This window comes from Morone saxatilis, unplaced genomic scaffold (assembly GCF_004916995.1).
Source record: "Morone saxatilis isolate NCDOM2014 unplaced genomic scaffold, NCSU_SB_2.0 Contig19, whole genome shotgun sequence".
Classification (NCBI taxonomy): Eukaryota; Metazoa; Chordata; class Actinopteri; family Moronidae; genus Morone; species Morone saxatilis.
In genome coordinates this window covers 23896327-23910780 of record NW_023339751.1, presented here as the reverse complement: position 1 = coordinate 23910780, position 14454 = coordinate 23896327, and the positions used below count along the sequence as shown (strand labels likewise).

Genomic DNA, 14454 nt, shown 5'->3' with positions numbered 1-14454 from the left:
GGCACCAAATTCAAAATTTATGTTACATTTCGACTACATATATAACCCACTTTCAATAAATATTAATGTTTCCACGGGTGAAATGTCCCTTTAAGGATTGTAAGTGCATCTCAGACCACTATGAATGTGATTCATTTAATGTCTTGTGAAATAAAACATATTTTTGCACAACTTTGAAAAAAAAGAATCAGCTTATGTAAGACTTTATTTATTCATTTCTACATGATCATCTGACAGCTACACATACAAAACACACAATCATTAACAAACCCACACACACAACCATGTTCATGAAAAAGTACAAAATGATGCAGTTACAGAAATGCACACACACTAACAGTATTAGCATGATGCAAAGATGTTTAACTCATTTCAATGTAAAAAAAAAAAATGGCACGAACATTTAAATAATATAATATTTTTTCATTTGATATTTGTAAATACACAAACAGAGACACACAAAGGACCCAAAATACAGACAAACACATAAAAAGAGACATTCCAGTAAACCCCCCACCCCACCCCCCCTCTCTCTCTCTCCAAAAACATTTTTAAAATGCTCTATTTTAATCCAATCAAAAACAATAAATCTAAAGAAATATCAAATTATTTCATACATTGACGCACTTTGTCTGTTTCAGGATTATGAAGTGACCAGGGGCGAGCAGCAATCCATCTGCTGAGGACCGACCGCCCACTCAGCCCCCTGAGGAGGACGAGGGGGTTGCCCTTTTTGCTCTGGAAACCCCTTTAACACACACACACACACTTATTTATGCATGGATGGATTCAAAGACACACATGAAAACAACAAAACTCTGCTCCTTTTGTTGTTGATTTTTGTTTACAGTAATGATGTAATCGACGCGGGTCTGGCAGCCATGTTGGAGGTCCAGAACCAGAACTGACATTTTATCACACATTTCTTTACCTGCCATAATATTCACTCAGCTAACCAACAGTGTCTTGTAAACACCTCTGATAGTACACTAGTTAAATGTACTTCATGCTTTAGCATAAACAGCAGCATCAGTATTCAGTTTAATTTAGTTTCTTAAACAATCCCGCTCACCAGGTTTTCCCTCATTTGAGCTTTAACTGAAGCGCTTTCAGCGACGTCATCTTGTTGTGTCCTCCTCTGCAATGGTTTAATGGCAGCTCCACCAGCTGTTTATCCATCTACCAATGAACTCATATTCACATAAGAGTAGTGAATGGATACTTGCATTTATTCATTTACTGATTTTCTGGAAATGTGGTTAAAATATGCACTGCAAGCATGGAAACTTTACAACTACTATTGATGCTGAAATAAATCTACATTATCAGGCTATTCACTTTCAAAAACTACAGTTTCAGCCTACAACCAGAAGGCAGTTCATTGTCTTGCTGAAGCAACCCTGTCTCCTAGAAATTACATTTTTATAGTATTAAATTGATGTCATGTCTATGTTGTGGTGTCAACATAGACATGGTGGATGTGCAGGACAATCACACTACAGTCCAGGGTTCGCATCCACACTCAAAATCACTATGGTTATGATTAGGGAAAGATCCTGATTTCAACTAAATGTTAATAAAAACTCTTGTGCCTCAAGTCCCTGCTGACTTTTATAGTCATCGAATAGTAATGCAAGATAATGCAAACTGATTTTGGCTGATACAAGTACAAGCTGCAACCTCTGTGGCGGGCAAATGAAAACAACAAGGAGTAACAAAAAATTACAGTCATAGCCACTTTGAGTTATAGGTGGGTGCCAAGTGGCGGTTTTCAGTAACCAGGCTTCATTCAGCCCTCCTCGGATTAGCTGGGAGCTGGTAGTGACAGGACTGCCAAGATGGCAAAGATCAGAGCCGACCACATTGAGCTTTACAACAGCTCTACAGAAACGTATGTCCATTTTTAATTACACAGTCTATAGTTCAGAATAACATTCAGGTATGTTAGTTAACAACATTATGTTAATATAAAACTTGGTTGGCATACGGTTTCCATAAATACCTATTTGTTCTTGCAAATTGGTTATATAAATATAATTCCTTGGAGACAGGGCTGGCTAAAGTGAGAAGGCCAACAATACACTGTTATGCAAATTAAACTATATTTGTCTTACAAGCCATACTGCTAAACCAACAATTAATAACTGTTTCTTCAGTGAGCTGGTGGAATGAAAATTGTACAAATACTTAAAGGACCAGTGTGTAGGATTTAGTGGCATCTAGTGGTGCAAATTGCAACCATTTGAATACAGCTCAAACACTGGCTCTAGATAGGGCTGTTTGCATTTTTCGCCATTTTGCGGCCACTGTAGTTTCTCCTTCATGCTTGAAAGGGGAGGGTAAAGCGGGGTCAATCTGCAACTACACCACTAGACTCCACTAAATCCTACACACAGGGCCTTGAACTTTACCAATAATATGCATAAAAGAAGCATACACAGCTTATACCAAAGGCTGCAGTGTATCAGGAAGCAGCAAACAATGCAGTTTGGCTGAAGAGCCAGTGCAGACTGTCATGAAAGTCTAATGAAGTCTATCTTTTTGGCCATAAAACCCACAATTATGCTTTGGCAAACATGTCAAATTCAGTTTGCTCTTCATATACTTTTAGGCTCAGAAACTGAGGATCTCTGTCAAAAAACAGAGCTGATTGCTTTACAACATTAATTAAACATAAACTTTAAGTAGCTCAGTTTAACTGGGATAACAGTTCTCTAAAGATACTGTATGTTTTAGCATGTTAACATATCTGCAGATGAACACAGAGAAGGGACAAGCCACAGATTTTACACATAAAGGTGATTTCAGTCATCATGGTTAGTCCTGCTCATGCTGTATAATGCCTTCTATACAGTTCTCTACACTTATCTTATTTGATTCATTTTCTTTATTTCTTCTATTTTATTCTTATCTCTGCTTCTATATTATATCTAATTCTTTTTATACCCTCTTTATTTTTCTACACTGTTTTTTGTAGCTGCTGAAATTCAATTTCTTTGCGGCGGAGTCATCCCAAAAGGATCAATAAAGAGAAGTCTAAGTCTAAGTCTTCTGTGGCTCTGAGGGAGCTTTCTAAAGTCTGGCATCACAGATTTCATATTGATAGCATCTAGGGCTCGAAACTTCAAATGTTTAAGAGAAAGTGTGTTACAGACTGAGGCATGAAGTTTGAAACATGTAGGTGTTTACCAGTAAAGGCAGGATACAGCGAACGCCCATGTTTCTACAGTAGCCCAGAATGGACAAACCAAACACAGGCTCTAGATAGGGGCATTTGCATTTTTGTGAGTTTGGCGGCCACCATTCTCCTATACACTTGGAAGGGAAGCAGCATTTCGTTAGTTGCAATTTGCAACTTCACTGCTACATGCCACTAAATCCCACACACCCTTTTTCAGCAGGCAAGGGGTACAACATTATATTACCATTCACTTTCACATTTATTTGTTTATTTTATTTAAAAAGAAATACTGTATTTCTCATGCCAGCTGAACCACTTCAGCCCCACTGTTCTGTTGGTCGTCAGTTATTACAAACTGTGCAACATTGTTCTATCCAAACACAGTATGATGATCCAAATACTTTGGGGTGAATTTTGGAGAATGTGTGTTAATGAGGCACAAAACATACTGGAACAAGATGATACATGACGCGGTCTGTCAGTGTGTACTAAGAGTATTTTGACAATCTTAAAGGTCCAGTGTGTAACATTTAAGAGGATCTATTGGCAAAAATGGAATATCATTTTTATAGGTATGTTTATATTCGTGTATAATTGCCTGAATATAAGAACCTTGTTAAATCACAATGTTTCTACAGTAGCCAGGCCAAACACTGGCTCTAGATAGGTGCGTTTGTGTTTTTCCTGCATTTCGTGGCCACCAAAGTTTCTCCTTTGGTCCTGGACTGGGAGGGTGAAGCGAGGGAGTTGCGATCTGCAACTCCTAAATCCTACACACTGGACCTTGAAGGGGAAAAGTAGGAGTTAAGGCTTTCCCCACTTAGTGCTGGTATACGTTCTTCATCATCATCACCCCCATCATTAGCAGCGGCCTCCACTTCCAGTCAAAGAAACATCTCTCTGTTACAATCTGCTGTCCAGCAAAAAATCCACTTCATTACCATAACAATTTTAACTGCGAGGGTGGAAGCAAAGTGAGGTGGGAACAATCGTATTGTTTCTCCCCCCCTACACACAGTCTCTCTCTCTCCCTGTCCCTCTCTCTCTCCCTCTCTATCTTTTTGTCATTGACAGCCCACTCAGACCCCGGGTGATGATGACCCTTTCCGGGGGCGAGGCAGAAATTCAGAGCGGGTAACTTTGTGCTCGGACTGACAAACGTTGGGCTTCATTCACCTCAAGAAACATCTTCGATCCTTTCCCTATCCTCTCCCTCTCTTTCTCTTTCTCCATCCGTCTCCCCCATCTCCGTGGAGAGCGAGGAGGAGGCCCGCTGGACGTCGTCTTGAATTTCTCTTCACTGCAGCTTTAAAGTGAGTTTGAGGCTTGTTCTTTTGTCATATAAGGGTATAGATCCACTTTAATATGGATACGTAGGGAGCTAGTGGAGGGATACCTGGAATAACTTCACAATTACTGCTACTAATACAGAGAATTTTTCAGATAAATACCTTTATGAAATGAATTGTACAAATCATATGGAGACACAAGTGAAAAACTAATCTTTTCAAAGCTTGATTTCTGTTCACATCAGTCACTGTGTCTCCACATGTTCAACTTTAAGATCTGTTTACATCAGTTAGTGTGAGAGGGTTTATGTGCTTTGAAAGGAAATGAAATGTAAGAACCAAACATGTTCAAAAAATGTCTGAAACATCTGGAAATTGTGTGTTTGCGACAGAGAACAGATAAATGTGATTAATGTTTACAATTTCAGGCCTTTAGTTACATAAATCTACTTAAGCCATGTTTTCAAAAAGAAAATAATGTAAAAATGAAGTTATTTGTAAAGGTTTTCTTCTCTGGTTTAGAAAATATGGTGTTTATACAGTTGTGTGTAGCTAAAATGGGTTTTTTAGGTGAAATATACTACTACTACTGTTTCCATGTTCCTCTGTTATCACAATTGAAGCTTGATGCCAACTCTATGTTTTCTAACGTATGAAGATGCCATGAGTCAGCAAAAGGCCTGACGTTAGTTGTCATTCTGTATGATGATGTCATATTTTATGGCAAATTTAGGTATCAGATTTACTGCAGAGCTGAAACGATTCATCGATTAGTCAATCTACAGACATTTATTTTTTGTTTTTCAAGCAAAACCGCAGAACTTTCTCTAGTTCCAGTTTCTTAAATGTGAAGATTTGCTGCTTTTTTTGTCTTATGTGGTAGTTAACTTAATATCAGCAAAATATCTTTATATATATCGTTTTGGACTGTTGGTTGGACGAAACATACTCAGGCTTCGGGAAATTGTTGGGGTGTTTTTAATTTCTGTCACTATATGTACAAGTACTTAATGTTAATGTGAGGAATTGTTAGGTGTAGCCCTAGATATGAGTGTGGGACTAAATTTGGAGGTGCTGTGTTAATGCAATGTCTTTGTATTGAACTGTTTGGACTGAATCTTATTTCTGAGAGCAGCAATGTTAAAAATGTGGCTGGTAAAAGCTACTTTGATTTGAAACGTTTGAAAAATTCTACAACATGCACAGATATAAACAGCAGGAAGATTTAAAAAGCAAAACTACAACAAAACCAAACTGCAGTTTCGCAATATCTCTGGCCGTTGGCTTTATTTTGCCAACTTTGTTTTCATTTCTTTTTTGATGCTTTGGAACATAATTCTATGGTATAAAATGCATTAGTTTCCTTTCATCTATCAGTAAAAAAAAACAATTGTAGAGCCGCTACAGTCTTCAACATATTATTCTCTATTTTTGTTTTATTTTGTTATTCTGCAAATGGACAATGAATATTGATAACTTGTTCTCAAATGTTCTCAAACCTTGTGGCTCCAAATGGTCTAGCTCAACATAATAGGACTCTTTGGCTTCACAAACGATAAAAGTTATCCGGATCCGGATTCAGAAGGCTAATTATCCTCATTTGATATCAGTCGACAAGCTCTGAGAGTAACCATCGACACATCGTGGGTCGCAGAGATACTGTTGAGTCTTTCACTGTGGCTCCACGGTCATTGATGTGCCTGTCTATTATCCGACACTCAGCAGTCAATACATTTCCCATGAATATGCAATCGCTTCCATTGATGGCTCGGTTAGAGGGTTCATTGCGTAAACCTCCCAAACCCTGACTCATCTGCAGGTTGATCAAGAATTTCAATCCCAAAATGAGAAATCTGAGACAGAGACCAATTTAATATGAAGCACAGGAGCACATCAGAATGATTTATGGTGCTTTATTCATTCTCCAAACGTCCCGTCATGGATGTTCCCATCACCAAATTAAGCAACGCCTACGGGTTTAACACAAGTTATGTCTTATGGTACTTTCATAAAAGAGCGTTAGGTACATTAAGGCCTTGGCGGATCATTTATCAAACATTTACTTGTTTTTATAATCTAAATCTGCTGCAGGGTAAAAGCAGGACAAGCGTCCTAAATGAGTCATCCACCATTTAAAAAACACCTACCATTTTGGCACCAACCGCAGCAGAAAATTGTGATCGTTTATGGTGTTTATTTAAAGTCGGAGTGTTTTGTTGAAAAAAAAAATGATTCAACCTGATGTCAACCTGGATCATTTCTTCCAGATACGGGGATTTCATTTTCAGAAATGGATTTGATGTATTTCCAGAGCAGATCCAAACTTACACATCATCTACTCTTTGCTTTTCTCAAACAAGAAAATGCATAAAAAGCAATGTAAGAATTAAAATATATTGATACATGTAGAGATAATGGGTTGCAGCAGCAGCAAAGAAAATCAGGTATGAAGCATTTAGAACCCTCGTTTTTGGTCTTTAAAATAACAGACGTACAAATGGAAAGTTAAAAAATGGCGGAAGTCCGGAAAAAAACAAGTTTGTCAAGAACTGATGAAAAAGATTCTTAATCTGCATGAAAATAAAGGATTACTGTGCGAAGCAGCTAGCAGTAGTTAGCATTAGACACATGAAACTACTATGTGAAAGAAGTTCGGAATTTGAGGTACAAATCTTAATCAAATCAAATCAAATTTCATCATTGGGAGGAAAGAATAAAGCAACCTATTGTTTTGTTTCTGTTCCAGTATTTTTGATGCTACAAAAGTGAGGTGTCAATGAGGTCTCAAAAGGTCACAATTTTTGCTCGAACAGCAGATGACTGCATAAAACCTTCGACTTGGGGAACGAAAGCCACAGAAAGCAGTTTGGTTGTTTTTGTAGTTTTTCGGTTACGTTTGGTTGCAAAAATGGCAACGAGGGCGGCAGGCGGTAAGCAGGCCGGCCGGCCCGACCCGAGCGTCGTTTGAGGATGAAGACAAAGATCCATATTAACAAAAAACGCAGATGACAGATGATTAATCGGCGTGGTGGGGTCTGCCGAGCCGCCGGACCCCCGGCTGACACCCTGAGCTTCCAAACACAAAACCAAAAACCCCCCAGAGCCTCGGCAGCCCGGAGGAGCGTGGGCGAAGGGTGGAAGCAGGGCACCGTCCCCACGGAGCTGTGTGTGTGTGTTTGTGTGTGTGTAGAGAGAGGAAAGAGAAAGATTTTGTGTGTGTGGGTGGATTTGTGTGTGTTTGTTCGACAGATTCTGACAGAGAAAGTGTGTGTGTTGGTGTGTATATTTGTTGCAGAGACTCCAAGCAAAAGTGTGTATTTGTGTGTGTATGTGGGAGTGTATTGTGTGTTGCCTAAATGTGTGCATTTGATTTCTGAGTTTGGTTCATTGCAGTGTTGTGTGTGTGTGTGTGTGTGTGTGTGTGTCTGTGTGTCTGTGTGTGTGCATGTGCACCGACCAAACCCCCATCTGCCACAGGGTGGGCGGCTCGCCACACAACGACAATACACACCAACATTTTTGTAACTGTGGGCGTTCAAAAGGCTCGGAGAGCTGCAGTCCTCCTGCTCGCTCTGTTCGTCTCCACAGCTCAGTGATCCAGCAGAAGGCTTCATCTTGATCAACTCTCTAATCAGCAAATCAAACAGAAGCAGCATCACAGCTTAAATATGTTCTTTTTACACTCCAAATATCTAAAAGGACTCAGCGTTTCCAACCAGATTGTCTTTCCTTATGAGGTGTGCAGAATAAAAAAGATGAATCCCATGTGGATTTGTCTTATAAATGAATATAAACTCTGAGCTGAAGGTGTGGCTAAAGGAAAGATTCATCGTCTGGGGTATATACAGAGGATCTGCACCAAACTCCACCAATTTTACATATTAGAACCTGATTGCAGGTGTTGGGGAGTTCTACTATGTTTTAAAGGTAGTACTATAAAGCCTTTAGTGTCTCCAGAGGGAGCCGTGTAAAGTCCGATAAATGTCCTCAAGTGATGTTTGATTTAGTGTCAGTTGAAGACTACAAACCTGAAAATGAAACAAATCTGTTGGTGTGGAGTTAAAGTTTCCAAGGGGCATCGTCAACGTGCGCAGCCAAGAATGTCTCTGGATGCAATTGAATAGACCTACAACCAATCAGAGCAGTGAAACGTGTGACGTAGCATAACCTCACCAAATCCTGCCAGAAGTTCTGTAATGGCAAACACATATTTCTTATAAACAAAGCTTTAAGTGCAGTTGTTTGTTCTTTTAGAGGAAATATACAGTCAGGTTTAAAACTGATGTGATAGCAGATTGTACAGAAACAGTTCCACATTAGCGGCAGCCATCTTGGTTGTGTACAAAAAAGGTCCCAACGGCCAATAATGTTGTGCTCCTCTGTACAGTCATCATATAAAACCCTGCCCTATTTTAGTCTGTCTGAATGGGAGGGGGGGATCAGAACAAATAAAACAAGAGCTTGCAGATTCAGCTGGTTGTCAGGCTTAGGCTAACACCTGAATCTCTGACCAAACAGTCCACGGTATTGTGGGTATTGTAGGTTTTGACATGGGAGAATGTGTGGAATATCAAAAGTCTGGTTGTCCTGCATCGATTTTGATCCTTTTTTTAAAAATGGTCCAGCTTGAGTCTGACAGTGTTATAGGAGCGCAATGCTAAATTGGTGAAATTGTGTTTTTTGTGCCCTGTGGAGTTTTCTCTTTATTCAATGTTTCTCACCAAAACCCACTCTATTTATCCTTGAGGTCACAACACGTTTCCTTCCTCATAAATTATTTGTGAAGCAGATTTTAAATATTGCATTGATTACATCCATGTTTTCTTGCTAGCAGTTTTCTTCGTTGTGTTCGGTGGTGCATTGCTATATTTCTTTATGCTTTACGACCAAAAACTGTCAACCGTCCATGCACATTTGGAGCTGATTATAAAAACACTGCTCCATAGCGCTACTAGTGGTCAAAAACCCCACAGAGTACCTTTAAAAGGTCCTGTGTGAAACATTTAGGAGGATCTATTTGCAGAAATGGAATATAATATTCATAACTGTGTTTTAATTTAAAATGTATAATCACCTGAATGTAGGAATCCTTGCTTTTTTGTTACCTTAGACTGAGACATTTATATCTACAGACACTGCGTTTCACCTTCCATTAAGATCTAGATTGGGGCATTCGCATTTTTAACGTGTTTTATGGCCACCATAGTTTCTCCTTTGTGCTTGGAAAGGGAGGGTGAAGCGAGCAAGTTGCAATCTGATAGTTAACAACTGTGTATGTTTTTTTCTGTAATGCATGAAAAAAATGTAAAAGAAGATTAATCGGCTTTAGTCCACTTTTTTGTTGTTGTTAGGCTAAGGTCAGTTTTTGGTTCAGGTCATCTTGGTTGAGTTGAAATGCACCACTTCTTTTTGTACAAATGAAGTTTCCAGCGTTTCACTCCATGTGGATAAAACCAAGCTTCTACTTTTTCTTGTTTCTGGATGAAATGACTCCACTCTCACACAAAGAGTCAGTCTCCGTAAACTTAAACCTTGTGTTGAACAGATACAGATACACAAGGGGTTAGGGTACCCTGGTAGCTCACCTGGTAGAGATTTACCCCTGTGGCCCAAATCTGTGTCCTTGCTGCAGTGGCTATGGGTTTGAGTCCAGCCTGTGGCCCTTTGCTGCATGTTCCCTCCCTCTCTCTGTCCTCCTTTCCTGTCTGTCTTGAGCTTTGCAAATGGATATTAAAAAAATACCTATAAAACCAGAAATCTTACTTCAAGCTCAAATGTTTGGAATCTCAGTTCAACAGTGATCTCTAAGTACATTTTGGGGAGTGAAAATGGGATATGTGTGATGGCAATTTTGTCAGTTTTGGACGAAAATAGAAAGGTGTTAGTATTTCAAAATAATGGACCCTGACTTTTCAAAGGATCTTGTAGTTTATGTAGGCTAAGCCTCTGCTTGAGGAGAATTTGATGTCCCTCATGTTTTCTCAGTACTAACATTTCTTAATCAAAGACATCAAACTTCATGAAGACTAAATGCATTAGTGTTTCCTGAACAATGCACAGCATCAATAGAAACCAGCTTCTCAAGGAAATAAATTAAAAGATTATTCTCTCACTAATCACCTCATCTATCTCAGCGGGCCAACAATAGCGAGACTCAGTCAGAGCAGTAATCTGTTCCTGACAAGGCAAGAGAGAAAACAAATGGGTCTGTGCTGTCAGTGTGTGGGCTCAGCTGGCACGAAGACAACACAATGTAACACAATTTACCCGGATACCGGCCATATAAGCAGACCGAGATCCTCTCACCTCACCGGAGAATCCATTTATGGACAAATGGTGACCGGAATTCCGAATGATGGAGCTTTCTTTTATTTGCTTTACAGCAGCATTAAGCACGTGCTGATGTTTGTGGGGAAAAAAGTTACAATAAAATCCCACATTGAGATTCTCGGCGGTATTAAGTGTATAGTTCAACTCGAACCTGTACCTTTTATTTGCTTCCACGTTTCGTCACGGCACGCTCCACCAGTCCTATTTCTGGAGTTCCCTCTTTTTTTTTAAACACAAAGTCCTTATTTGGTTAATGACGTAACGGGACACCCAGAGATTCCCTTTATAACCATACTGCACCATCCAGGAGCTATTTACAAGAAATGAGAGGCGGAACAGACAAGGGTTAACAGACAAAATGAGGGAACATATTCATAATGTTTGAGAGTCAGTGAGGCAGAGAACTGGGGACGGTGACTTGAATATATAATTAGTTTAAAACGAATAATCTCCAACTCACAGACAGAATGACTGCTAAAGTGGCGGATGAAGTTTCTATGTCTCTCAGCAGTATTGTGGATAGTATTCCTAAAGATGTGTACACAGCGGAGGGGGGGTTGTCTTCACAAACGTCGATTGTTTTTAAAGAGGAGGCTGAAGATCCTGAAGGGAAACCTGATGAGAATGAAAGCGGTAAGGTTTTGTATCATATGTTGTGAAATGGTTTGGATGAGCGGGACATTCTGTCTTTGATGGCACCAAAACGTTCTAATGATCTGGAAATTAAAACCGACCAATGGTCGTGGAGTGCCGCGCGTTAGATGGCAACCGTGTCACAGGATGACAATGTTAATATGATCTTTAATTTTCGTTCTAACCGAGTCCACCTTTCTACATTTCCAGGTGATTTTCTGTTCGAGGAGAGGAGCGCACCTGAGCTGCTTCTCCAGGGCGACTTGGCGCAGTACGTGGCAACTTTACGCACGCACCCTGTGGCGTTTACCGGCAAGTTCTCGGTGGACTCCAGAGGAGGACCGTGGACAGTGGGGGACGTCATCAACGTGGTCAGCGCTGACATCGCCACCCCGGGAACACTCACGGTGGCTGGATCGCCTTCAACCTCACCCGATATTTACGCAGGAGGAGGAGGAGAAGGAGGAGACGCAGCGGACGCGGGGGACGGTACCATGGCGCACGGCCAGCCGGACATCAGCCACATGTACGCGCCCCCTCACCCCCACCATCTCAACCCGCCCTCCCTACTCCTGCAGCGGGGACATGTACCAGGATCCGTCGGCAGGGGGATACCTGGCGACGTCAACCTGCGCCGTCGCCTACCACCCGCCCCCGTCCTACAACTCCGTGCCCAAACCGACTGTAGACGGCGCCGCGCTGCTGTCCATCATGCCTGACTATGGAGGCTTCTACCAGCAGAGCTGCCAGAGAGATATCCAGACGGCTTTCCCGGATAGGAAATCCCTCCCGTACCCGCTAGACTCCCTCAGGGTGCCTCCGCCTCTCACGCCTCTTAACACCATCAGGAACTTTACGCTCGGTGCGCCCTCGCCGGTCGCAGATGGTCCGATGGCCGCCGCTTTCCCCAGCCACCAGAACCTTCCTCTCAGGCCGATCTTGAGGCCCAGGAAGTACCCGAACCGTCCGAGCAAGACGCCTGTGCACCAGAGGCCGTACCCGTGCCCGGCGGAGAGCTGCGACCGTAGGTTCTCCCGGTCGGACGAGCTGAGCCGGCACCTGCGCATCCACACCGGCCACAAACCCTTCCAGTGCCGCATCTGTATGAGGAACTTCAGCCGCAGCGACCACCTCACCACCCACATCCGCACCCACACCGGGGAGAAACCGTTCTCCTGCGACCAGTGCGGGAGAAAGTTCGCCAGGAGCGACGAGAGGAGGAGGCACATGAAGATTCACCTCCGGCAGAAGGAGAAAAAGTCCTCTGCGTCCTAATCCTCAGTGCGCACGGCCCCATGCTGCTGAATGTAAACTTTCTGAATCTGAAAATGAGCTCCACAGCATGCCTGCCAACAGAGCCCAAATTGAATCTTGTAACAAAATGGAAGAAATCTCTTTGGAAGCCATATCTTGAAAAAAATCAGGGAGAATCAGAAGCAGAGTGTGTGTTTGGTCATGCCTCCCTTCAGTATTTATCACATTAACTAAAACATAATTCCTCTCATCAGCCAGTGGTCCAGATTATTAACAGAACGTTAAATTATATGAAATGTAAAGGGAGTTTGGTTTACATTACTGAATATATACAGTAAAGCGATGGCAGTTGGTGTCAGTGTGTAGAACAGCTGCAGCTTGCTTTAGTGCTCTGTGGCAAGGCATTCTGTCCACTGTCTATGCTTCACATTCTCAGGGATTCAATTACAATTCAGGCTGCAAAGATGAGACCAAAATCCTGCAAGAGTCTGAGTGATGCAGGAGGTTGTACTGCTGCTGCTGCCTCCAGCTGTGTGGGCGCTTTGGTTTCAGTTGCAGTTAGAATGCACAGATCCTGTCAATTTCAGAAAACTCTCCGTGGTATCAGAGGGCACTTTTGGATTCCTCACTTAAACTTTATGCACTCAGTTTTTCCCCCACCAAACACACACACAGATGCAATTTCACTTAAACATCGGTTTCCGAAATCAAAATCTGTTTCACTTTAAACTACAGTAATGACACTAGGTTATTTCTCTGCACAATTTTGTTTTTGTGGTGACGAAACTGTAATTTCGGATTCGTCCCACCTCATCATCAAATTCTTAATTGTGCTGCAATCCCCACATCTTCTCCTCAAATGTAACCAACAGTAAATTCAGTGATGTTCAGTACCATTATGTAACTAAAAAGATATAAGAATCAACTCATATTAAAGTTAAAAGACGATTTTCAGGGTTACATGAGACAGATACACACAGGCAGTATTTTGTATTGTGATGAAACAGGATAAATATCACTAACGATGCTACACTGTATAGGCACTAAAATACGCCACCATTTTGAAAGGTTGGTATGGGGCTAAGGTGGTGAACTCAGTGAAAATTTCTTTGGCTAGATGCAGCAAAATGAAGCTTTTTTTTAACCTGGTTTTGTATCATATTAGAAATGTTGAGACGATTATATATATTAATATGTTTCATTTACAAAGAGCTGACTTTGCTTTTATTACAGCACATGATTGGGATTTTATGAGAGTGTTACTTTCTGGTTAGATTTTATTTTTAGCTGCTTTCAGGTGTATGCACACACAGACCTGTTGATACTTGTAAAGATCCAACCAGCATTTCTACCCGATGAATGTGAGAGAAAGAGTCACTGGACAAAATAAAAGTTCTGTGTTTGTGTTTTATATTTTTTATGCAAACAAGTCGAGCACTAAAGCTTTTATTCTGCCGGACTGATGCTTCTTGTCGATGCAAATAAATGTTGACTTGTCGAGTTGTTGTGGTTGTGCAGTTGCTCTTAACAAAGGTCTAGAGGGAAACATTTAGGTCTTTTGGCGGAAATGGAACTGTCCGACAGTATTATAGGAGTGCAATGCTAAATTGGTGGAGTAATGTTTTCTAATGAACATGTTAAACACATTTCCTTCCTCATAAATCATTAAAAACCAGATTTCGTATAATTTTTCAAATATTGCATTGATTACATGTTTCCTTGCTAGCAGGGTGTGTGTTGTGTTTGGTGGTAGTTTGCTATATTTCT

General features: G+C 41.1%; 2 protein-coding genes across 2 annotated transcripts in view; one reads left to right on the top strand and one right to left on the bottom strand.

The window, feature by feature from the left end:
• kif11 (kinesin family member 11) overlaps window positions 1–11818 on the bottom strand; it is a 26006-nt gene extending 14188 nt beyond the window's left edge. Inside the window, exons 1-2 of the mRNA XM_035663882.1 lie at window positions 11674–11818; window positions 11343–11415 (exon numbers count right to left, since the gene is read on the bottom strand). Of these exons, the coding sequence (XP_035519775.1) occupies window positions 11343–11415; window positions 11674–11818 (218 nt within the window). The remainder of the gene's footprint in view (window positions 1–11342; window positions 11416–11673) is intronic.
• Window positions 11650–14198, top strand: LOC118329137 (early growth response protein 2b-like). Its single transcript, XM_035663116.1, is given in 2 exon segments — window positions 11650–11990; window positions 11992–14198. Coding segments are annotated over 2 exon segments (780 nt in total). The 5' UTR covers window positions 11650–11927; the 3' UTR covers window positions 12709–14198.
• Window positions 14199–14454: the final 256 nt, after the last annotated feature.